The sequence below is a fragment of the Scylla paramamosain genome, unplaced genomic scaffold (assembly GCF_035594125.1).
Source record: "Scylla paramamosain isolate STU-SP2022 unplaced genomic scaffold, ASM3559412v1 Contig3, whole genome shotgun sequence".
Lineage (NCBI taxonomy): Eukaryota > Metazoa > Arthropoda > Malacostraca > Decapoda > Portunidae > Scylla > Scylla paramamosain.
The window spans coordinates 4022580-4049206 of NW_026973668.1; the positions used below are offsets into that span (position 1 = coordinate 4022580).

The following is a 26627-nucleotide window of genomic DNA, read 5'->3' on the forward strand; positions in this document are numbered from 1 at the left end:
TTTGGAAATTCCTACCCTTGAAAATCAGAGAGAGAGGAGATTTAATAAACATCTATAGAATGATAAATGGTATGGAAAATGTGGACAAAAATTTTTTTATAAATTTAGACACACACAGTACAAGGGAACACAATAAGTTGAAGAAAGTTAACTGTAGAAGAGACATCAAGAAGTATAGTTTCCCTAAGTCCTGACCCAGAAAAAAACAAATCTAACACACAGACTGAAAGACCTAAACTTAAGAAACACAAAAAAAAGACATAAAAGTGTACATGCTGTTTATGTTATCTGTAATTTTAAAGTTGCAAAGGCTTCATTTCTGTTGTAAAGCATAAATAATCTTATGCATAAAAATTGTATTATATATTAAATTTCGCCTTTGGTAGCATTCATTTACTGTGTTTCATTATTCTAGTGAGTTTATAAATATTTTTTACTGCATAAAGTTGTTTTCATTACCCTTCCTAATTATTACATGTCCAGGAGACTGGTCATGACCAAGAAAATAAAAAAAATAAGTCAGGAGATTTCAGCAAGGTGAAAAATGGATGAGAATGTGCTCCATTTTGGACAGTCAAATAATTTTAAGTAGTCAGAGGACTTAGTTGAGAGATACACAGTGTACAAAGTATAAAGAAAATAAATTTGAAACTCCAAGTCTTCTGTGCAATACATACCAGGACCGTCTCCCCCCACCAAAAAAAAGGGCACAAGGCACAAAACTTTCACATTCACACCATTCTCTTAGGCCTTTGGCCCCTGATGTAGAAAAAAGTACTCCAGCTGATCAGTCCAGTTTGATCCAAAACAAGGCTCCTTCACAGGAAATACTTTCCCTACCACATATGATTTCCCTCACCTGCGTAGCTCCTTTGGAGGTTGCAGGGCCATCATTCCTCATACACTCACAATTGCTCTCCATTTGCTTCTTATGCACAATCATTCTGCTATGCTCCAGTGTCAGTCCTCTTCTCTCCTTTTTGCTGTCTCTCATGGCCTACCTCACAAGTTCACACCTCTCACACTTGATCTTACTATCTTCTTCATCAGCCTATCACCTTTAATTTTCTCTTAACATACCCATACCATCTCAGCACACATTGCTCTCCCTGTCCTGCCAAGTCTCTTCCAACACCCATTCTCCTCATTTTTTTTCATTTCTTTCTATCCATCCATTACATTCAATCTCTTCTTGTCAGCTACTTACATACTCCAAGTTTTACCACCATACAGTGCAGTAGGCAGGCACTACTATCCCTTCATACAGTACTCTCTTTACATACATTTCAATTGCCCTACTTTCAAAGTCTATTCATAGCTCCTAACACTTTTCAGCCTTCTTTTACCTTAGTTCTAACCTCTGTCTCTACTACTCCCTTCACTGCTATTGTAGATACAAGATATTCGAAGCAATCTACCTCTTCCAATTCCTCACTATTCAACAGCTGCATCTCAGGTGCACCTCATTAACTTACTCTTTCCTGCATTAACTTTTAGTTTCCTTCTCTTACACACCAGTCCAAACCTCTCTACTAGCCTAGTTAACTTCTCTGTATCTTCCACTAGTGCTGTCTTATTTACAAACAATAATTGATTGATTCATTTTAACTGTAATGGCACTGCTAAGGATAGGGACTTAAGGGGAAGCTCCACCAAAATAGAACTAAATTTCACCTTTCCAACATTTTTTTTTTTTAAGTTATCCTGAAAAATAGCTGACCACTGCGTTTTCTGTGGAAGTTTGGCAGCCTTACGTCAATTCTTTCCCTGTCAACTAAATTGATTTGCAATAGAAATTTTGAAGCCCCCACCTTTGCAGAAATCCACATTTTCTATTCAGTACTGTTATGTTTTATTTTGCCATCTTTTGATTTTTCCCTTTTTTTTTTTTTTTTTCTTTTTACATTTTTATACAAAGTGTGTCATCATACATCTACTAGCTACATACAGCTGCTAGAAGTGGTGTGACTATGAGAGTTGGGAGCCTCCCCGAGTCACAGGCAGTATGACCTGTTTGAGGCATTTTCCCAGCATTTTTTCAAGACTCCTTGTACTCCAGCAACATAGGACGGCCCTCCAAGAAGCTGCTGCATGGGAGGAGTGCTTCAAGGAATTGACTGAAGCACAATGAAGATATGAAGTCATGACTTGTCAGTCAGTCATATCATGAGCCACCACCACTTGCTCACATTCACCCTCACCCTTGTCTACATCTGCTCCTCCAACACCTACACTTGCTCCTGCAATACCTTCTACATCTGCTCCTCCAACACCTACATCTGGTGCTGCAACATCTTCTACATCTGCTCCTGCTCTCCCTGAAGACTGCTGCTGCCAAGACATGTCACTGCTGATGCATCTTGGGTTTGGTGCATCTGTGCACACTTTGGAAGGTTTAGACACTCAAGAGACCAAAAGAAAAAGCTCCAGGGAAAAAGAGAAAGAAGCAAGAAGCTCCCATAGAAGCATACGTGCCAAGAGACTTAAGTAAGTAAGTAAGGAATATTATGGTGATATTATCCTTGTCATTCATAAATAAAACTAAGTTGGAATCAAATTTGTTTTCTACCCTGTAAAATCCTATAAAAATCATAATTTTTCTACAGTAACTGTATCTAAACACAAAAATTACTATATCTCAAAACTGCAATTATTGTACTTTGGTGGAAAATGACTCCATTAGTTTTCAACATAACAAAAAAACAACATGCTGAAAGACGAATGGACGGTAAACATTCTACTTGTATGTTTTTTTCCTAACTGAACAAACACTGCTGTTATGATTTATTGCAGTAATAAAAAAAGGGAGAATTCTGGGATACATAAAACTGTAATCTTAAGAATTTTTTTTTACAACAATGTTGAGGCATATAAAAAAAACTGTACAAGCAATTTTCTGGGTTTCATGAGGAAAACTACCCAATATCATAGAAATTGAGTGAACATACATGCTCCCATTTCTGTTTTTAGCTCTTCTCTTATAAACTACAAAAGAAAACCTTTAAAATTTTTCTGCAAAAACTACTTAAGCTATTATGATGAAACTTGCAGATCTTATTCCTTATACTAAAGTCATCAAAGAAAAAAATACCCAGGAATAATTAGATTAATATGAATGTTTCTTCCACTAGTACCAGGCAGCGCCTCCCCTTATCTGAGCAGATAGTCGAGTAGGCAGGCTTGGTCAATCTGAAGATTTAAGGTTGTTTTGGGATGCCTGTGCAACAACCAGCATGATGGTAGCAGGAAGAGGGGGCGCACATATTACTTGCTGGCAGTCCAAGCAGTCCACTCTCTGGCCTTCACATGACGCCACTTCGCCACACCAAATTCCTGCTCTGCTTTGGCTATTTTGCCACCAACTCACACCACCACATACTCACATGGACACACACTTATACACCCTAAAGGCACATTGCTAACAATATTATATACTATACATATATCATTGTTTTTTATTGTACTAAACTGAATTTTCAATATGTCTGTGTTCGAATTGGAGAACCACATTCAAATTGGAAGTCAAAGTTTGTTTGCCAACCCTGTTTGAATTGGAAGTTGTTCGAACTGAAGGACATTCAAATCATTAGGTATGACTGTATTTCCAAAAGAATAATGATTTAATGATGATGGGCATCATTATCAATTTAGGTATAACAACCCACCTTAAAGAGTGGGTTAACCTGCAAGGATCCAAAATCAGACATCCAAACTCCTGGACCCAAGCTTTTATGAGCCTTCCCTGAATGTGGCACATTCAGTTAGAGTCAAGTTTCAGTAGCAGTCACACTCTAGATCTCACACAAAGCAGTCATTCTGCTATTACTCAGCTAGTACTCCAGGCAGAAATTCCACCCAAAACTCTAGGTATACAATACACAGGCCTATGTACTATAAAATAAGCAAACTGCAAAGCCATAGGTTCGCCCCCTATACAAGGTAAATCCATAATATGCAACCTGGGCTTGACATCAGTGCATGTTGATACCAAGTTCCCAAATTGCTTCTTTGAACTGGACTCTTGCTGGTGACTCAACTCATGCCCAGTGTATGTGTCCCTAAACCCATCTCTGCATGTCACTAAGTGCACTGCAGAATGACAAAGGCCACACATGAATAACTCCGTGCAGTATATCTGGCAATGGTACATTGGTTTATGCACTTCATCCCATACAAATACAAAGCTTATCAACAACAATTAATATAATATTCTGATTTGTTTTACCATCTCAATAAAAATGTAAAAATGGAGGATCCAAAGAAGTTAAAATTAATCAGAGGTGAGTGATGAGATTAGGGATGCTAGTAAGGAAAGAAACAGACCAAATATGGTGTGCAAGCAGTTGAGAAAGAGGAGGCTGTAAGTGAGTACCAGAATGCATGGACAGCATATGAGTCAGCAGGGTGATAAAGTGAAAGATAATAAATGCCAAATTTAAGTGTAAGAGAAGTGCGATTCAAGGGAAGGAAAGGTGTTGAAGGTGGATGGGAATGGTACAGATTCCTTAGGGATGAGGGAATGCCTGACAATGAAAATGTGGAGAGCCTAAAGGTGAATGGGGCTTTGGTGACAGATAAGGAAGAAATGAGATAGACAATAAGAGTATTGGGGAAAAGATTGAGAAAATGGTGTGACACTGAAGAGCAAGAATGTGGTGAACTGAATGAAAGAATTAGCAGGAAGTGGAAAAATGTGTGAAAAGGCAAAAGAATGGGAAGGCAACAGGGCTAGATGAGATCATTTATGAGATGTACAAAAATGAAGGAGAAATTGTGATTGATAGGATGACTGTTATTTAATCAAGTGTGGGAACAGGAAGGTGCCGAAAATGTTGAATGAATGCAGGATGACTCTGTTGCATAAGGGAGGATACAAGAGTGAGAATAAGTTGAAAAATTACAGGTCAATTGCATTAGTGAACAGTTGGTAGTCTTTAGTGCAATGTTGAATGAGAGATTGTGTAAATGGATTGAGAGAGCTGGACTGTTAGGTGAAGAATAGAATGGGTTTCGTTTAGACAGAGAGCAGAGGATAACATGTTTGTGGTGAATGTAATGATTGAGAGAAAGAAAGATGGTAGTATATTGTACATAAGTTTTATAGACACAGAGAAAGTTTATGATAGAGTGAATAGAGATATGCTAGCTAGAATCTTAAAGAAGATTGGGTTAAGTACAAACAACATAGTGCAAAGTATGTATGTGGACTACAGAGCTAAATACAGACTAGGAGATATAGAAATAGACTGGGTGAGGAGTCAGGCAAGGATGGATTTTATCACCAATCCTTTTTAGGTTGTATACAGAAGAGTTAGCAACTAGAATGAGAAGAATGAATGCAGGAGTGAGTGTGGGAAATGCTTTTTTTATGTAGATGATGTAGTGATTATGAGTGAATCAGGAGATGAGCTCCAAAGTTTGTTTGATGTTGTAGATAGGTATGGAAGGGACTTTGGTGTGAGATTTACCAATGAGAAAAGTAAGATGATGATAGTGGATAGATCAGAGGATGAGAGAAATTCAGTGTGGAGACTGGGTGGGAATGGGTTGCAACAGATAGATGTGGATGTGGATGAGTCTGAATGGTTGTGAGAAGGCAAAAGAATAAAAAGATAAGCATGGTGAACCAGTAGGTGGGCCAACTAGGAAGTGCAGCAAGGATGAGAACAAGTAAATATGAGGTGCTGCAAGAAGTTTGGAAGAGCCTGGCTGTTTCAACCATTATGTATGGTATGGATGTGATTGCTTGGAATGAGAAAGAATCAGATAAATCAGAAGTACGACAGATGGCACTTAATCTACCAAAGTATGCAATGATAGAGACTTTGAGAGGAGACATGGGCTGGAGTACTTTAGAGACAAGTAAAGGCAACCATGGGGTACAAAGGTAGATTAGAGTGAATGGATGATGCAAGATTAGTGAGAAAGGTGCTTCTATGGAATATCAGGAGTAGCAGGTGGGGAAAGAGGTGTGTTAAGATGATAGTCAAGAGCAGGGATGGGGTGAATACAAGAACTGTGTATTCAGATACGAATATGAATACTTCATATTTATATGAATATGAATGCACTGAAATACTGATAACTTGAATACAAATATGAATACTTCATGAGAGTATTTGTGAATGCATTCATGACTACTTTTCATTGAAAATAACTTTTTCATGTAGGTAGCTTGGCAATGAGCGTAATATGGTACTAAAGTTATTCAACAGTAAAATATCATGAACTTATAATTGATGCCAGTATTCTGTACATGTTTATCACGCCTAGACATATTTATTTTCCAAAATTTTCACGTATGTATCTGGGCTGTACTGAAAGAAACACAACAAAATACCTATGTCAAATTATAATAGCCAAGTCTTTTCTAGTATCTGGCTGCAGATCTCACTTCTATTTATATATATATATATATATATATATATATATATATATATATATATATATATATATATATATATATATATATATATATATATATGCCAAATAATTTTAAATCCATCATCAGAAATAAGATTTATTGTTCCTTCCAAGTTACAAATCTTTGTTCCTATTTGTCTGACATGTATGATACAGGTTCACTATATATATATATATATATATATATATATATATATATATATATATATATATATATATATATATATATATATATATATATATATATATATATATATATATATAGTGAACCTGTATCATACACGTCGGACAAATAGGAACAAAGATTTGTAACTTGGAAGGAACAATAAATGTTATTTCTGATGATGGATTTAAGATTATCCTGCATATTATTCAAAGAATACAAATATTTTTCCCAAGTATTTGAAAACAAATGCAAATACTTTGATGTTAGGTGACAAATATTCGAATATGGATACAAATACACCCAAATACTGTATTCAAATGTATTTGAATATGAATACCCCATCCCTGGTCAAGAGTGGCCTGGAAACTAGTTCAGCTTTTCAGGGGAGGCATGTTGAGAGTGACTGGAGTATGATCGTTAGAAATGGAGAGGTCTTAGAATGGGATATAAGAAACTGGAAATATGAGATAGAGTAGTAAAGCATGTGGGACTGAGTGAATGGAGGAATAAGATGAAAAAAAAAAAGAGTACTTTGGAGTAGTATAGAGAGAAAGAGGCCCAAGTCTATGAAAAGTGGTATGAGGGAAGCCTGGTTGGTGATCTCTTCTGAATAAGAACACAGTGTATGGATATGAATGCAAGGAGTTACAGATGATCTGAGTCACCACAGCAAAGTGTGCCAGATGTGTGACATGGGAGAGGGTGAGTATATGGTGGTGGTGTGTGTGAAGTATGCCAGAGACAGGGATGAGATGATGCAAGTAGTGCTGAGGGAGTTGGGGTATGTCAGAGTGGAAAAGACAGGAAGGGAATGGATGGTGTTACTGTGTTGGTGCTGGAACTGTCAGGAGAGACAAATGAAAGGATGATTGAGGCTGTGAAAGTGTTCCTGGAGAAAATGTGGCATGCTAAGTGTAGGAACTAAGGGTGTGGTAGATGCTGTCTGTCTTTCTGTTTGTTGTTCTTTCCCCTACAAGAGTGCTGATGCAAAGGCCTGGCTCTGAAGGAATCCGGAGCCACCTGTGGAATCAAGAATCAAGATCAGGGACCATCATTACTACCTTCAGAAAGGATTTAAATATATTCATGCGCTCTGTTGATATGCATGAAATAAAAGAGAAACAAGCAACCATAAAAGCCACACTAGTGAAAAATAACAGTAACAATGAGAAAATATATGTACTTTTTGATCAGGTTCATCTGCAGGAGGAAATGGTGGAGGATAAATTGTCATGGGGACAAATAGGAAGGAAAAATTAAAATAAAGAAGATAATATAATTCAAATAACAATCATGTAAAATTACTTTATAACATAGCCTAAAGGAAAGATGAGGCCTATAAATAGATTAATATCTTTATGGATTCATAAATAAAACATTATATATGTTTTTGAGAACAATAAGACTTTAGAACAAAAATATTAAGTGAAATTGTAAGCTAGAAGTTAACAAATTAGATGTTGTTATATTGAGATGAGGAGGGCAGGCACGGGGGAATACCATCCTCCCTCCCTATCAATAAGGAAAACCCAGGAAAACAATGTTCCCAGCTTTTGTTATGCCAATCACAAAAAAAAAAAAAAAATCCTTGTCACAAGATGTTGTAGATTAAGTGGAAGCATGTAAGAGCTGATAACTCTATGTAATTCTGGAGAAATTTTGAGTTTAGTATTTGAATCCCAGATTTATCAATCAATCATGTTAGATTCTCTCAGTACATGGGACCATTTGTGAAAATGTTTAACAACCATTTAAGGGTAGAGAAAGGTGTTAAACTTTTAGGGACAATGCAGAAAAGTTATTCCAAGTTATGTGGAAGAACTACTTAGTAATGTGATGCAGTACTATAAAAGACTTACCACAAGATTTCAACTCAAATGCTAATCGACCTTCGTTGTCCGCAGGTATGTACATCACACCCAGAGAATCTTGTATTTTTTGAAGATGGATCATATGAAAATACTCATTGGTGTCTATTATAAAATAATTACTTGTTCATATGAAAATAACTAATTGTGAGTATTATAAAAGAATTATGTGAGATGCTAACCAACCCTTGTTGACCACAGAGAAGAATGTAAATTCCCTTTGCCAGTTAATTGTTATTATTTCAGGGGGGAAAATAAAAAATTTAGGATGTAAACAGACAGAGTGATAATCTATTAGACAAAACACCAGTAATACACACACATTTGGATGTAACACCTACACAACTAGGATACTATTTACCAAAAATTAAGGTAACCCTTCCTGAGGCACACTCAAATTAATCATTATAACTCATACATTTAAATTTTTCTCATGAACTGATTAGTGCATTCTCATTTTCCCAGTAAAGGGGTCCCACAACTCCAAGGTAACAGAGCTATTTAGTAGATATATCATTGTTTATTCAAAGAAAGAAAAATTATATGAAACTTTCATTTATTTAGATACATACATCAAATAAAAATTAATCTGGTTATCTTGGGATTTTCCAATGCCCTACAGACCTCCAGCTAATTAATAAAACATGCTACCATAGCACAAAGTTAACTGTATTAGGCAGAAACCCAAGGCTGGTGCCAGCTACTTTTCTTTAATCTTAACAACAAAATAGACAAAACATTAAACAAAATTACTATCAAACTTCAACTTTAGATTAATAATACTAATTAAAACAAAGAAAATAAAAATCAAAGAAAACCCCCATGACAATACTGTATGAAGAAGGAATTAATGAAATCCTTGCCAACCTAGAAATCATTAAAAAAAAAAAAAAAAGCCTAAAAAAAAAAAAAAGATTTACTTATAAACTGCTCAAACTAAATTTACCCTTTCTCAATGACAACGACTAGGTCGTTAGAGTTTTGGGATATGTATGAATGTTCCATCCACTAGAACAAAGACCTAATGGGCATCCAAAAACTCGCCTACCTAAGGGTCAGTTAGAGAGAGAGAGATACCACAATTAATATCAGTGTTTAAACTTGAGGCATATAATTATGAACCTGCCATTCAACTACTGAAGGATACTTATGGCAGGGAAGATAGAATTAGCTACCCAGTTTGCAGGGGCTTAACTATAACATTACCAGCCTCAAACAATTTATTTCCAAATATGAAAGTCTCTAGAAGTCCTTAAATGCTCATGATATTAGAAATGATATGTGCTCAGTATTCTTCCTATATTACCTGTCAGTTTCCTTAAGAGAAAATATAAAAAAAGAGCTGCAGGAACAAGTCTTGAATATAGAGGAGGTTTTAAATTGCTTAAGAAATTAGATATGCACTATAGAGTGTAGTCCACCCACGGCTGAGAAGGAAATTGAATATTACAATGTAAACAGCTTTAGCATCGAGCAACAAAAAGAAGAAAAAAACTAAATCCCAGTGTAAGCTATGCTAGGGATAGAGTCATTCAAGGTTCAAATGCCATAAAAGACCCCAACAACAAAGACCCCAACTGTGTAATGGGTGCTTGGACCCTGGATGTGGCAACAAAGGCTGTACCAATCCCACCCTCACCAAATGTAAGTTTTGTGAAAAAACACTATTATGCCTTTTAACTAAAACCTAAAACAACAAACAACAAACTGATACCAAGGCAAGGGAGACAATAACACTAGTTGTGACAACTCCCAAGGAGAGGACCATATTACTTACCCTAATGTTACCCGTAATAGGAACGGGAGGTAAAATAATAAAATTAGGGGGGCTCTCCTCGACTAGTATTTACAGAAGATCTTTGTGCTCCAGTCCCCTTTGTCACTGATAAAGCATAAAATAACTGGCAAGGAAAAATTAAAATTACAGGGATTGACAGATAGCAGAACAAGTCAGGAATATAACATAGCTTCTGTATCTTATAAATATAAAGGGAAGGAATACTCCTTAAAGCTTGTAGTAGTAAAGCAAATGCCTCAACAAGTAGCTCATAGAGGACTAAGTAAAGATCTAGCTAGATTGGAGAGACTAGGTTGCATGTTAACTGATCCCAACACCATAAAAGATAAAATTTCTAATCCTTACTACAATTTAGTCAATCCTGGTTATGAAAGGGAGGGTACAATAGTTCTGTTACCCACCATATGTGGATATGCCCTGAGTTGCACATATAAAAATAAGGATAACAATCATGCTCAGGTGGAGGTAATCTCATTGCTAAAACTAGCAGTTAGCCCAGTAGAAGAGAAATTCAGTAACCCAGATTATTGACCACGTCAGACAAATTTTGATAAACTCTGGGAATCAGACCATATTGGGATGTTATCTAATAAAAATAACCCAAGAAACTGAGGATATCATCAAGCTATATGGAAAATCCATAACATATGATAATAAAAAAAATAATAAATACTGTGTCTGTCTGCCCTGGAGGGAAAACAAGGTCCAACAACCAAGAAATTTCAGCTTAGCATTAGGTAGGTTAAGAAGCTTTCAAAACATCTTTATTAAAAACCAGATTATTTTAACCAGTATTCTAAGGTGATTGTTGATTAGATAAACAGGGATTTCATAGAGAGAGTGGATCCATATAATGATAACCACCATGGTATTCACTATTTACTACATCATAGGTTAAGAAGTAAGAATATTTTATGGTTGTTGTTATGATCACACAACACATAAGATATAATAAATAACAATACAACTTATAACTTTACTTTTACAAAAAAAAAAAATATATATATATAATGAAAAGATAACGAACCCATACAGCTTATAAACTAAACCAACACCAAGACCTAACATACAAAATAACTGCTAAAGATCCTACCTAAGGGAGAGAGAAAAAGGGTGGAGGACTGAAGCTAATCTTTTCGGAATCAATACATTACATGAATTTGAGTTAAACAGTTGAGATGAACGTCTGGTGCTTTCACTTGATCAGCCCAGAGGAGTCCACTCTTGTCTAACCACCAGGGTAAGGGTGACACAGCAGGTCGAGGGTGGTGGAGAGAGAGCGCTTGGTGTGAACTGCCCACTCCTTGACTGGGCAACTCTGCCATTGCCTCAGAACAGGACCTCTTGGAGCCTCACAACTAAATGAGCAGGATCAAGACAGATGACATGGCATCATAACTGGCCAGGGCTTGGCCTGAGGGTAGCAACCAGCGGGATAGGGGGAGTGGTCATAACATCTCCCTGTAGGCAAAGACCGATGACTGGGGAAGAAACTCACATCAGGTGTAGGTATCTTAGGGCCTGGAGGCTGAGGGGTCTGAGAGAGGGAGTTTGCTAGGATGTTGTCAACTCTCTGGATGTGTTGGATCCTAAGCCTGAAGGACTGTAGGTAGAGGGCCCAGCAGAGGTTCGCTGGTTCTTTAGCTTGGAGCGGTCTATGAATGTGAGAGGGTTATGGTCAGAGTACACTTGTATGATGTCAGGATGGTGGAGCAGGCAATACTTAAACTTTTGGAGGGCAAATACGAGGGCAAGCCCTTCCTTTTCATTGGTGGGGTAGGACGCCTGGTGTGGTTTGAGATTGGTGGAGTGGTAAGCAACAGGATGTAGGATGCCACTAGAGGGTTCGGCTGTAATAGGCACATACCCCTCCCCACTCTGCTGGCATCGATTTGTAGGTGGAAAGGCCGGGTGTAGACAGGGCCTCTCAACACTTGAGATAGGTGAAGCCCTGCTGGCATTCCTGGGTCCATTGGAATGTTCGCTTGGTGCTCTTCAATGCAGTTAGAGGTGCAGCTATGGCAGAGTTGGGACAGAAGTGTCAGTAATACTCACCCATTCCCAAGAACTGTCTCACTTCTTGCCACGTCTGTGGAGCGGAAAATTTTAGGATACGTTGGGCTTAGCATCTATTGGGGCCTGTCACCCACTGTGTAGCCCAGTTATGTGACAGTACTTCTGGTAAACCAAGACTTGGCCACATTCAGGGACTGGCCAGCTTGACTCAGGTGTGTGAAGAGAAGGCGCAGATGCTGGAGGTGCTTCTCCCAGGTGTTCATGGCAACCACCAAATCATCAATGTAGGCAGCAGTTCCGGCCAACCCATGGGTGACGTGGTTGACAACTCTTCTCTGGAATGTTGCTGAGGCACTGACCAGTACGAAGCTGAGAACATTATAGGGGAAGAGGCCTTGGGGCATGATGAATGAGCAAATCTCCTTCTCCCTGTCAACAACAAAAGTCTAAGGTTGTAATGTATTTTGACACACTAATCCTACCTATCAGGTCCTCTACCAACAGTAAGGGGAATGAGTCAAGGACAGTGAGGCTATTTACTTTTTTGAAGTCAGTGCAGAACTGATATGAACTATCTGTTTTGGGTACAAGAATACAGGATGAAGGCCAAGGTGAGATACTTGGTTCAGCTAAACCATTCTTCAGAAGATATTGGACCTCTCACTCCATTATTTTTGCTTTGAGAGGGTTGACTCTGTACAGTGCCTGTCTGATAGGTTTTACATTTTCATCAATGAGTGAATCAATGTCATGTTTTAATAGGGTACAAGCACCAGGCTTGTTGGTGACAAGGGGCAGGAATTCAAGTATGAGGGAGGCTATTTCCTCCTGTTTTTCTGATGCCAGATAAGGGTCTTTTTTTTTTTGGAGAATTTCACTGTTAGGTAGATTACCTTGAGGAATGGGAAGCTCTACACTTTGTTCTCCTAACATGACTAGGCCAGTATTTCTCGATTTGTTTTCCTTCACATTAATGTGCATTACACCCTGCTTTTCTGACATCCCCTAATGCTCTTTCATTATATGGTTTTAGGAAACTTTCATGGAACAGTTGGTTGTCCTAACGTCTATCAGGTGTCTGGATGACATAATTTGTGGGAGAGATTTTTTTGGTAATGATATAAGGTCCTGAATATTTGCTTTTGAGTGGAGCTCCATGGAAGGGGAAAAGACTAACACTTTGTCACCTAGTAAGAACAATTGTATGACCACCTTTTTCTGTTGCTCCTTCATATATGCATGTGATTTGCCAAGGTATTCTATGGCAATATGTGGAAAGTTTATCCAATTAAGTGTCAATGTACTGACCCAAGGTGACATTTGGGACAGGTGTAGGCTGGAACCACTGCTCTTTGAGTACTTTCAGGGGGCCTCTCACCTCCCAACTAAATAATAGCACAAAAAGGGGAAAAACCCACACTCTCCTGGGGGACTTTCTTTGACAGTAAGTAACGACCAATTTTTCATCCCAATCCCTGCTGCCCACCAAACAATACTTCTTTAACATTGACTTAAGCATCTGATGGAGACATTCCAAAGTGCCTTGCAATTGTGGTCTGTAAGCAGAGGAAGTTACATCATGCACATTCAATTCCTTGATTTGTTGGAATAAGTGGCTGGTGAAATTTGTCCCTCTGTCAGTCTGTACAATACTAGGGATTACTATGGTGATAAAAAAAAATGTAACAGGTACTTGACAACTGACTTGGCTGAAATCTGCTTAATGTGGATAGCTTTGGGATAATGAGAGGCGGGATCTAAGATGGTTAGGAAGTACTCATTTCCTTGCTTTGTTCTATGCAGGGAACCAATAATCTACAATTACTTTGTCAAAAGGCTCTAAAGTTACAAGAGTTGGGGTGATGGGAGCAGAAGGGATAACTTGATTGGGATTGCCCACCACCTGACAAATATGACAAGATTTGACAAACTCCTTTACGTTCTTGCTGAGGCCAGGCCAAAAGAAGTGATTAAATAGCTTGGCACAGGTCTTTCTAATACCTAAATGGCCTGCCTGCCCATCATGTGCCAGTCTAATTATGGCCTGATGTGCAAATTGTGGTACCATGACCTAATGTGTGCCAGCCCATGTATCTGAGCTAGGAAGAAGGGAGGGTGTCTAAACACTCTATCTCCACAGGACTCCATCTTCATAACAGAAGTGGGGAGTTTTGGTGGAATGGTTGTCTGTGGCTGTAATGAGGTCTTGTCTGGTAATTACGTTACCATATATATTTTTCAATGGGAATGGAGGGAGGAAGAGGTTTAGTGAGAGCTGACTGGGCCCTGGTGATGGCACAGATATGGGAGGGGGCAACTGAGGGGGACACCAAGTTTTTTTGTTTTTTTTCAATATCCCGTGGGTGCTATATAAATAGATGCTCATTTGTGTAATGATTGCATCAGCCCAGAAAATCAACCCTTTTAAATATTCGGCAAGTAAAAAATCATATTGTATGTTTACTGTGAGTTTATTATTCAATTGGGGAAGTTGATCACCACATAATAACTTTAGTGGTTAACAATTAACATTTCATCTGACCAGGCGAGAAAGCAGGTATTAATTACTCCACAAAAGAATGATTAAAAAAAATAACCACAAGAATGACTTATGTCCCTGCAACTAAATTTTTCTATTTCCCTTAATTGATTTCACCAATGGAAATATAGATCCCAATGTTGTATAGCAAAGGAGAGGAGAAATAGAAATAAATGCTATTAAGTACGCTGGCAAGCCAGACAACTGAGGGGAACACCGTGAGTTAGCTGCTGCAGGGCAGAGACAAAGATGCGGTTCACACCATCCCATACCATCACCCCTGCCCCAGTCTGTGACATCATAAACATAATGGCCGTCCACTTTGGAGAGGAGCTCCATCACAGGGCGACAGTATGATGTCAATCTGTCAATCATCAGTCCCGCACACGCACCAAAACAAGATGGACCACAAGGATCTCCTCATTATAGTTGCTCTCATTATTTGATGATTCAGAACTGGAAGACCGCTAAGTTAGGCCAGCAAGGTGGAGGAGGAGACGGACAGTATGGGCACAGCAACTACTGCTGGAGAGGCTGCTATGAGAAGAGGCAGAGATAAGGCCTGATTGAAACAACTACCATGGAGTCTACTACATACTAGTTGGTCCTCACTGCATGTGCTTGAATGTTGTGTGTTTACCACAAGATCAGCTGCACTGAGGGTGTATGGTGAGCGGTGTGCTGCTTTTCCAGATTCATCAAACAATAGTCTTAACCTCACAATTTAGGAAAATATATTTACACATTTACTATAATAATATGATCTTATTTCTTTTCTCTGTGAACAAAAATTGATATTTCACATTTTCATGATATCAAGGATATCCAATACCATTGATAATGCTGAACACTGCCGCCGTCCCTCCGCCAAAAGATGAATTTATATTTCATCTTCAGACGGCGAGATGGCTGTAAGTGCAGAGGGTCCGGTTTCCATCTAGCTCACCGTTTGTGACGTCACAGACGAGGACGAGGGTGACAGTGACAGGCTGGTGTAAACCGCACCAAAGCCCCTCTGCTTTGCACAGCGCCATGCTCACTGCTTCTCTCCTTTGTTACAGTTTGTCTTGAATTTAGAGTTGAAGTAGTGTTGCTCGAATAAATAAAACAAAACAAAAATTATATATATATATATATATATATATATATATATATATATATATATATATATATATATATATATATATATATATATATATATATTTTTTTTTTTATTTATTTATTTATTTATTTTTTTTTTTTTTGCGCAGGGGGGTAGGGGGGATGGCATTGGTAGCACTGTGCTGCGAGTAGTGAAGATGGGCGTTGGCAGCGCTGAAATCAAGAGGAAGTGAGCTGGTAGTCAGGATGACCAGAGGCGGGAAACACTGAGATTGGCCTGAAAAGCAGCAGCGTGCCAGCCAATCACGGAGGGGCCAATGCTATATAAGGGGCTGTGATGATCCCCAGGACAAGAGGAATAACTAACACACTACCCGAAGGTATCACACTGTCAATAAAGCAAGACGGTTTGCCCGTCAACTTGATGTCTCCTACTATATTTCCTTTCTCACTATAAACCTCCAATCTTCCCTTCCTACCCACTCTACTTCTTCATATTTCACCCAGCTTTTTTATCCCCCCCCCCCAAATCGCAAATCGCAGGACAAGAGGGCAAGTGTCCGTTCCTTGCTATGCCACACTGCGATGCCAGACCAAGAGAGAGAGAGAGAGAGAGAGAGAGACCGCCCGTTTTTTGCCTACACAACACCTGTGCCGGTAGTCTGCAGCGCGCTCTCCTTGTGTGACGCTCTGACACTGGTCACCTGCTGCTGCAACGACGTGACTGTGCCTAGGGGCATGGTATGAGGTTAGTGTGCCCCAGCAGACTAAGGCAGTGAGTACTTGTGCGACACTGCGATTTGTGATCTCGTGGCATGCTATGTGCCTACAGCTGTTCTGTGAGGTGAGGCGTACTACCCAGTGACAGAGACGTTTCGCAGATTGAGGGCCAGTGGTGCAACCCTGACTTATGCTGTAGTGTGCCTTGTGCCCTGTGGTACAGCTCTGTGTGGGGAATAAAGACAGGAGTGCTAGTAAGCCTATGTTTTGTTTCTCCTCCCTCTCAGTAGTCTGTTGAGTCCAGACAGGTGTCACTTGTACGTGCCTTGCCCCCCACTAGCCAAATGAGCCTGACCACGACAGAGGTAAATGATCTTTCTGTAGGAGATAAAAGAAGCTGCTTTCCTTTTTGACTGGAACTTGTGTTTGGAGTAGCGGCTGCGGCGTCAGGTGCTGCAGGAGGTGGACATCATGCAGTCCATTCTCCGCCTGTCGTTTGAGTCTTGTTTTTTTTTTTTGTTTTTTTTCCCTCACCTTCTGTAAGTATTCCCTTTCCTTTCAAAGTCCTTTACTGGGCATCCCTATCCTATAGTAAGCCTGTGAGGGTCTGAGAACAAAGATTTCTTGGGGAGGGGGGGTGTAATCCGTCATGACATGCTTACAACCTCTTCCTCGGGAGGCTGTCAAGCCAGACCCGGCGACTGACAACGTGACACATCCCCACTCCTGGTGGTGGGACTGCTAAAGTTCACCGCGCACTTCAGTTAGAAAAAAAATATGAAAGAATTATTCCTATAGCTACATAAATGTGCTTAAAACGTCAGTGCAGTGGTGGGATTTAAATTCCACGCGGGCCACACCCACATGGCATTTAAATCCGGAAAAAATACTTAGAATGCAGTGGTTCCTTTGAAAGTTCGCCAGTGTTGCCAGATGATCGGGAAAGCTGATGATGCACTAATCTCAAATACTCCCAATCTCGGATTTTGGACCAAATTTTCGTTACTTACCACCTTAAGCTTTGTAAGGTTAGAATTGAAAAGCAGATAGGAAGTGATCGTTGATTGTAATAGACTCAGTAATTATATTGTTGGTACAATAAATAGGAAGCTTTAAAATATTTGACATTCATGGATAAGAACATAAAATAAGATTGCAGAAGGCCAGATAACCTACACAAAGCAGCACTTGGAAAGGGATTATAGGTGGACATAAGTATGCACATTTTGTACATGGACTGCCACATGAAGGCCTACTGGCACTTTGCAAATTTCTTCATGTTCTTTTGTTATGTGAGTGTAAGTGATACAAATATCATTTCATTACTTACATTTTTTTTTTTTTTTTTTTTTCTGAACTCAATGGCATCTTCTATAAGGTATTCAGCTGCAGCAGATTTAGAATCAATAGTTTGTCCAACCAGAGACTCTTGGCTTGTGTTAAGAGGATGCGGTGCTTTTGCTGCACGCACATGCATCAAGAAGAAAGGTGTGTATTTTGTTGCTTGCTGGCTGGTGTTAATTCCATAAACTGCAACATCAAGGACCATGTAGTAGATAAATTATAACAATAAAAAAAAATAAAAATAAATAAATAATAATAATAATAATAATAATAATAATAATGACAATAATGATAATAATAATAATAATAATAATAATAATAATAATAATAATTTATGTATCTACCTGGATATACCACTTCAGAAGCAATATTTCTAGAATGAGTTGCAGTAATGACAATGATATTGAGATCTAAATTGGAATCAAAGAACTTTTTATACATATGTCCAGTATCAGAACATGTATTGAAAGACATTTATTGAAAGACAAATTAATCAGGGAGTATATAAGAAACTGGAACAAGAGTATGGTTTATTTTACTTGTAGTTACTGCCTTCTGAGACTAACTACTTGTATATTCTGATAGATGTGAATACGGCACCTTCATTTTTTTTTTTTTTTTTTTTGTCAAATAGACAAAACATACATATACACACTTACTCTGACTGTACCGTGTTCTTGTTATATCAATGAAAGGATAATAGTTTTTTTGGATACAAAGGTGTTAACTGTGTCAATATTCTCATGCACACATAGATGAAGTATGAGATCACTTTTTTTTTTTTTTTTTTTTTTTTTTTTTTTACTTATCCCAGTTGTTTTCATCTTCATTGCAAGACTTTGCAATTCAATTCTTTAAAGTCTGATTTGTCCTTTTGTCCTGTCCATTCATTTGTGGGTGGTACACAGAGGTCATCACACATTTTACTCCAAATAGTAAAAGTACATTCTTGTTGACCTTCAAATAGAATATATTGAAATTTAGTGGGAAGTACATTGTAAGATAAATTGGAATAGGAGCCATGCATTCTTACTGACCTCGGAAAGAATATGCAGAGAAGTACAGAGGAAGTGGAGAAAACAATAGCTTAATGTGTGGTAAAGCTGTGGGAATGTTAAAATATGGAAGTAAAGTGATACCAGTTGTACATACATTGGACACTTTTAATATGCAAACTGGTATGGAAGAAAAGAGAAGTACTATAGATGAACGCGTAAAGGCAGTTATTATCCTTCTTCATAAAGCTATAGGTTTAGGAATGAGTGCAACAGTTATACAAGGACAAGTTTGCTAACTGTGACAGGAAAGGTCTGTGGGAGAGTCTTGATTCAGAAACTGATGGAAGTGACCAAGGTGAAGGTCAGTGAGGAACAAAGTGGTTTTAAGAAAGCTGCATCTAATCAAACAGACTGGGAATCTGCTGTAGGATTATAAAGGCTGCTCCATGTAGCATGAATAGCCTGAATTTCAAAATACTATTCATTAGGAATTGCAGATATAACAAAAATCTATTGATGTCATACTTCCTAAATCAGTGATCAGAAAGTGTTCCTTTTATTGAATGTCAATAGCTCCTCTTTACTTTTATTTATTTATGTTTTTTTTTTATATCAAAGAAAACCTCTTACAATTACCTCATTCACAAATTCCCTTCCTTGATCAGTTATAATTTTGGAGGGTGGCCCATGGGAGTGAATAATTTTCACTATAATCCAGGCAACTGGATTATAGTCTCTCAGTGGGTAGGCTACAACCCACTTGGTAAATAGATCTGTTATTGTGATGACAAATCTATTCCCATTTCTTGTTATTCTAAAGGGGTCTATAAGGTCCACTCCCAGTATTCCCCATCTCCCCTTAGCCTTGATGGAATGCAGTTGTGGACCCTGGGTTTTTTATTTTCTTAAAGAACTGGCACTTAGGACAGGTGTTTATTTGAAAATCACAAAAATGGCACATATTTTATAATTGCTAAACTAAGTGAGTATTCACACTATACAAAGAAATCTGCAGATCTTCACAATTTTCGGACTCATCTTCACTGCATCCCATAAATCATCCAACTTTTGATACTTGTCAGTTTCTCTTTTGCCAAATATCTTTTCGAAACTTTTCTCTCAGCTTGTTTTGCTTCCAATCTTCAAAGTGTACTCTCAATTTTCTCATATACAGGAAGTGGTCAGTATATTTATTATACAGATTTCACAAACACAGTGAATATACATAGAAAGTATATATGAAACTAAATTTTTGCAAAAAAAACTGAATAGAGTGGAATGGGCCTTCATGCCTGTGAGGATTGTCACCAGGAGGCGATGGTAGTGCAATGGTTAGCACATCTGCCTGGCAAGTGGAAGGTCCCAGGTTTGATCCCCAAGTGCTGCCTGCTACCACTGTGTTGTTTGCACAGACCAAACCTTATGAAATATATTTGCACTTAGATACACTAAACCTTATGAAATATATTTACACTGAAACAAAAGTCTATAGAAATTACAATCACCAACTGTTGCTCATTGCATGTCATGTATAATTTTTTTCCATGTTTATATTTTCTAGGCACACCATGCACACAAACTACACCACCAACTATTAGCATCCAAACTCCAGGATTGAGATCTACAAGCAGTATTATAATTACATTCCCTCTCAAACTCACCAGCCTTTCTCTAGATTTGTAATACAAATCGAAAATTAAACTTAACAATTCTTGAATGCTATGGGATATTGTCAACCAGTAATAGTGGTGGTTGGTATAATCCCAACTCTTCTTTATTCCCAAGTGCCACTCTTTCCCATGAACTTCTTGAAGTACTAATTGCACCTCTTTTTCACTCAAAAGCACTTGCCTTTTTGCAGGAAGGTTATTGTGGATACCACAATAAAACAAAGTATCCCCTGCACAGAACAATAATAATTGAAAACTTTAAATCAGTTTGGTCATATATAAAGCTATGCACTCCAGTGAAAGGAGGGCATATGGTTGAGTGCACAGGATGTAATGCCTTTTCCATGATTAGACCTTGACTGATTTAACCAAATAAAAACTTTGGTGTAAGTATCTTACAAAGATACTTGAAAATAATAATGTCACCTGACCTCATGATTTCACTTAATCACTTATAGACACTGGCTGTAGACAAGGTGATATAAATAATTTATTATCCTTTATTCTCATCTTTATAACACACAACTCAGTCTTTTTACATACAAAAGTAACAAACCACCTCTATTCATATACTTGATGCAAAAATCTATGCATGCCTTCAGTGACTTGTTGTTTAAACAATAATATGAATACTTACATAAGTTTCTTAGCATTTTATTGCATAGCCCCTCCTCTTGATGACCATCTTAAGATGACATGGTACACTATCAGGAAAATTTTGCAGTCTCAGACTTAAATTCCTCTCGACATCTTTGTATCTTCATTTCAAGTCTGGAGAATGTGAAGGTGTCTTGTGAATGTAATTTGCCTTTAATGATGGCCCAGAGATTTTCAATGGAAGAAATATTGGGGGAATTACTTGGCCAGTTCTCTATCCTCTCAGTGCCAATGTCATCAAGCAAGTGAGTCAGGTCATGGGGCTGTGTGGCATGATGTTCCATCCTACTGGAAGATGAGTGCATACCTTCTCAAAACAGGCCTCCAGGCCTGTTTTTGAGAAGGTATGCTTTGTAGTTCAAAATACACCTGTTTGTTAACAGTTGTGTTCCTTGGAAACACACCCAGGCTCTTAAAACCACAAAAGGAAAAGTAACCTCACACCATGAGACTGGGAGGATGCTTTGTAGCCCTGCATGTGAAGCATGGCTCTTTAGGGTCAGAGCCAGGGCGATGGTATACTTTTTTGCTGTCTCCACCACTTACACAGGATGTGCTTTCATCACTCCAAAGTACAGTCTGCCACTTTTCGAGACAACAGTCTTTGTACTTCTTAGTGAAAAAGAAGCCTAATTTTTCTCCGGTGCTCATTTATCAGAGGGTTCTTCTATCCATGATAGTATTTTAATTGAAGGTAACACCTCACAGTATCTTGCACTGTACATAGTGACAGAGAGAATGGTTTCTCTCTGCCAGTTCCTTTGTTGCTGATTTGGGATTGGCTTCAAGTTCTTGCCTTATCACACTCATGGTTCTGCTGGACACTTTTCTAGGCCTCCCAGGCTGTTTCCAAGGAAGCAGAAATTCTTTCTCTCCGCCAGCCTTAAATCTTGCACTGTTCTGACCTTCAGTCCTTTCAATATACATATTTCCTTATTGCTGTGCCAAGTTTTGTAAAGATCTATGATTTACTATTGTTTTGGTACCTGTATGTTTTCTACACATTGTGAAATCCATGAGAAATTAACAAAAACACTGGGTTGAAAAATTCAAACATATGCTAATTTGAGAGGCAGTTTTAAATTTATGCATCTCAATTCATGGATCCTGGTGCAGAGGTTTTTAACACAAGCCTGCAGACCTACTTTCCTTACACAAAGGTTTATGAAGGAGGAAGGGAACAATACATGGGTGTGTTTCTATGTTCACTGTAGCATTGGTCGTAGATTTGTGAGGAAGGAGGAGGATTTAAGAGAGGAAAAGGCAGTACAGATAAGACCTATTCAACTAGAATCTTAAAAGAAGAGTATTTAGGAAAAGGCAAGACATTGCATGCAGCCTTCATAGATCTAAAAAAAAAAAAAAGTGTATAATAGAATTGAGAGAGAAGCTGTAGAATGTTTTCAAAATCTAAGTTGTAGGATAGTCATTGGCATTTTATATGACAGCAAGTGCCTGTGTGAGGATGGAGAGAAAGCTTGGTGAGAGTTTTGTTACAGGAGCAGGAGAGGAGTGACGAATGCGAATGAGGTAGGGAAGTTTGATGATTCCATGGTGATTCAGTATTTTATTGTATGGATGCATGAGAGAGATTAATGCAGAGTTGGAAATGTTAGTGCAAGGCTTAAGAGAATAGAGTGGGTTAGGCAGTGGTCGCAAGCTTGTTTGCTGATCACACTGTTTTACCACCAGTGAAAGGGAACTTCAGATCAATGCATTTATCTATATCCAATGTGTTGTTACGGATATATAATCAAACAATCCACTGAATAAGCTGAATGCAGGTGTTGGATCTTTTTCTCTCCAGCATCTTTCCATCCTGAGGTCAAGGTCATTATGACACTCTTAACTATGTGAAACCACCTGTCATACAATTTCATATGCTGCATACTTGACTGTAACAGCTACCTGAAAAAACAACAAGCCATGAACTATATAATACTTAAAATTTCTTATATACTTAATGAAAGAGAGTAAAAGCTGAGACTTAAATAATCCACAATGCAAGTAAATTGGAGCATATTGCATTAGTAAGGGAAGGAGTCATAACTTACCTTCAACCACAAAATTCCAAGCAGATTTCCATATGCCAGTTTTTTTCATGCTTTGCCATGAATCTATGTATTTTCTAATTTTTATGTAGTGGCTGATTTGACTCGGGTGAAGCCACTGATCTTTACTGTGGCGAACAATGATCTGAAGACCAAAATAACAAAAAATTACAAGTATTAACAATGATGTTACAATTACTGAATCTGCAGATTTACATTTTCTTCTCTTCCTCCATTACCACTCCATTGGTTGTTTGTTTGCCTTCATGGAATAAAGTTGGTGCTATTATCATTTATTTGCTTTTTTGGGAAGATATCTACAGATCATCTACTGTTAAGGAGAAACTAGAGTTACACAAATTGCAGAATACTATAGAAAGTACAGATAAAGAAAACTATTTTCCAGAGAGTAATATCAAAGTTAGGAAATGAGAAAATCTCATGGTATATGTTAGGTTAGTGACGTGGGGAAAGGGGCCCTGGTGGTATTGGGGAGAATGGATAAGAGTACTTGAAGGTTAGAACTTTGTCTCAGAATGGTCCATAACTATTGCACAGAATTACCATTTCTTTCTTTATTCTGAGTACCAGATGATTAACACAGACTCACTAATAAGACTCTTCATGTGTTAACTACTGATTATACCAGATATTGCTGCCTGCCCTCATTTCTGTCTGTTTAATGTGACAGTCATGTGCTTTCTCAAACATGTTTCTGGAGATACCACTAATATAATTTTAATGGTCTATCTACTTTGATTGATGTTCATTCCTGATAATTGTACATCTAAGCAATCCTCATTCTCCCTTGTAAAACAATGACAATCTTTGTAGAATCATGGAGCAAGAAACAAGGAAACATTAAAAACCATCTGTGCCAAAGAAATTGTTATACTTACTACCCTTGTTTAGTTGCTGCATTCCCATCTTAAAATATTCCACTGACCCATAGTACCGTCACTGACCCTAACCTTGCAGATTTACCAGATTAAAACCTTCCATGAAACACTCTTATGTGGTAACACTGCTATCTAGAGCTTTCAGTTAACAGAATTCGGCATCCCTAACATTTTCTATATGCAGGAATCTATGCCTTTCCTTATGAACATGGACATCATAGTATATTCTGTGATGTTTTCATTAATTTATTTGAATGCTTAAACACATAAGTAAACACATGATTAGCCAAATCCTTTGTTATGGTACCGGAGTAGTTGTATGTGCACCCCCTGCACACACACCTGAGTTTTGAAGGGATGGAGGCCTCCACACTCCTTGTAAGACCCTTCAGTGAAAATGAGAGAGTGGCTCTTGTCTCTCTCATTAAAGGGAGGCCCATCGTTGTGTCCAAATGACAGGCTCCTAATATACAGCAGAAGAAACAAACCTGGGAGGAAATACGTCAGCAATATGCTGAAATGTTTCCTCCCAGCAAAGGTCATACTGCCAGATCCACCATTCCCTGAAGCACTGGTGGGACAACTACAAGCAAAAGTAAATATATTCTAGACCTGGATCTGGATATTAATGTGCAGGGCACCTGTACAGGCACATAACACACATATTAATTGTGTTGACTGCTGGGGGGACAGGGGAGCCAGCAGGGTGTGCAGGGGAGGGAAGTGAAACAAGTGTAATTGTTAGTGTTGGTCTGCTGGGAAGTTGGATGTAATGCACCATCTCCTGAACACACCAACAGCCTAGTCTGAATGAACCAACTGCCTTGTCTGAATGCACCAGTCCCAATGCACTAGCAGCCTAGCTTCAGATTCACTGGTTCAGGGCTACTGAAGTTCGTGAAATGCACCTAACTTTTGGGAGCAATAGCACTTTCATTCTTGTTATTACTGTATAGTCAAGAAAATAAAAGGGGTAGGTTGGGGTAGAAATAGTGACCCTCTGCAGCTTGATTAGGCAGATGAAAAATTTTTCTTGGTACCCTCCACACACCTGTCATATGACTCACTACCCTCCACACACATGTTACATGACTCTACCCTCCACACACCTGTTATATTACTCTCAGTCTCAGGTCAGGGTTCCTCAGTCTCAGGTCAGGGTTCCTTTGTCTCAAGTCAGGGTTCCTCAGTCTCAGGTCAGGGTTCCTCAGTCTCAGGTCAGGGTTCTAGTGAACAGACATGTTTAGTGAGCAGTGACCTGACGCTAATATAGCTGGCTAGTGTAGACATGGCGCCTTGTGTTGCTGAGTCGTCTGGTTGTGTTAGTTCTCCTGTTCTTGAGGCCTTCATTGCGAAGGTCTCAGAGGTGGAGGCTGAGTTGCATCAAAGGGTCTTCGAGGTGCAGGCTGAGTTTCGTGAGAGGATCTCAGACCTGCAGGATGAGTTCTGTGAGAGGATCTCAGCACCTGTGGGAGGGTTGTGCCCCACCGTCACCCTACCTAGTAAGGCAACGGAGGAGCAGTGGTTGGTTGTGTGCAGGGGAGCCAAGAGGCTGAAAGTCCTCAGGGCTCCTTTCGTGGAGATGAAAAATCCCTTCAGTGTGCTGGAGGAAGTGAAGGAGAGGAGGTGAACATGGCGGGAGGAGACAAGAAGGAGGGGGCAGACGCAGTTACCCTGCCCCAAGGTAGAGTACTTGTGTTTGATGATAGTCAGGTTAGGCACTTAGATAGTGTGTTTTGTGCCAGAGATAGGAAGTGTAGGTCAAGGGTGTGTTTGCCGGGGGTTGGGATAGGGAAGGTAGCTGATAGGCTAGACACGTGCTTGGAAGAAGATGGGACCAATCCCATTGTTTTCCTCAGCACAGGAGGGAATGACCTTGGTAAGGTCAGGAGTGAAGAACTGTTCAGGAGGTTTTGACAGGCTTTTGAATAGAATTAGGGACAAGGGAGGTATCCCTGTGGTGTGTGATGTCTTGCCGAGGAGGGGAGTTGGTGCTGAGTGGCTGTCCAGGTCTATTACAGTGAATCACAGGCTCGCAAATCATTGTAAGAGTAATGGATGGATGTTCATCGACAACTGGGACCTCTTCTATGGTAGGGACATCTTGTACGCCCAGGATGGAGTGCATTCATCACTCTAGGGTGTTTGGGTTTTTGGCCGGAACACTCGAGTGGGAGGTAACTGCACTCCAGCGCTTTTTTCATTAGTCAGGAGGGAAGAAAGGGTTATGAGGTCAAAACAAAGGACAAATTAGTTAAATCTAGAAAGATAACTAGCACAGGGAAGATGAGAAACTGCTTAAGTGTTTTTTACACAAATTGTAGAAGCATTTTGAATAAAATAGACTTGCTTAGAGGAATAGCATGTGTAGAGAACC

The 26627-nt window shown here is 38.8% G+C and overlaps 2 protein-coding genes across 7 annotated transcripts in view; one reads left to right on the forward strand and one right to left on the reverse strand.

Moving 5' to 3' along the window:
* LOC135096376 (uncharacterized) overlaps positions 1 to 26627 on the forward strand; it is a 127398-nt gene that overhangs the window by 47444 nt on the left and 53327 nt on the right. The window lies entirely within an intron of this gene.
* LOC135096373 (uncharacterized) overlaps positions 16429 to 26627 on the reverse strand; it is a 53054-nt gene continuing 42855 nt past the window's right edge. For 2 of the 4 annotated variants that reach the window (XM_063997838.1, XM_063997837.1), the window contains exons 3-4: positions 23355 to 23496; positions 16429 to 18161 (exon numbers count right to left, since the gene is read on the reverse strand). In XM_063997838.1, the coding sequence (XP_063853908.1) occupies positions 17920 to 18161; positions 23355 to 23496 (384 nt within the window). In that variant the 3' untranslated portion in view covers positions 16429 to 17919. Of the gene's footprint in view, positions 18162 to 19892; positions 23209 to 23354; positions 23497 to 26627 lie in introns of those variants that run through there. The other 2 variants (XM_063997839.1, XR_010264721.1) reach the window with 2 other exon arrangements.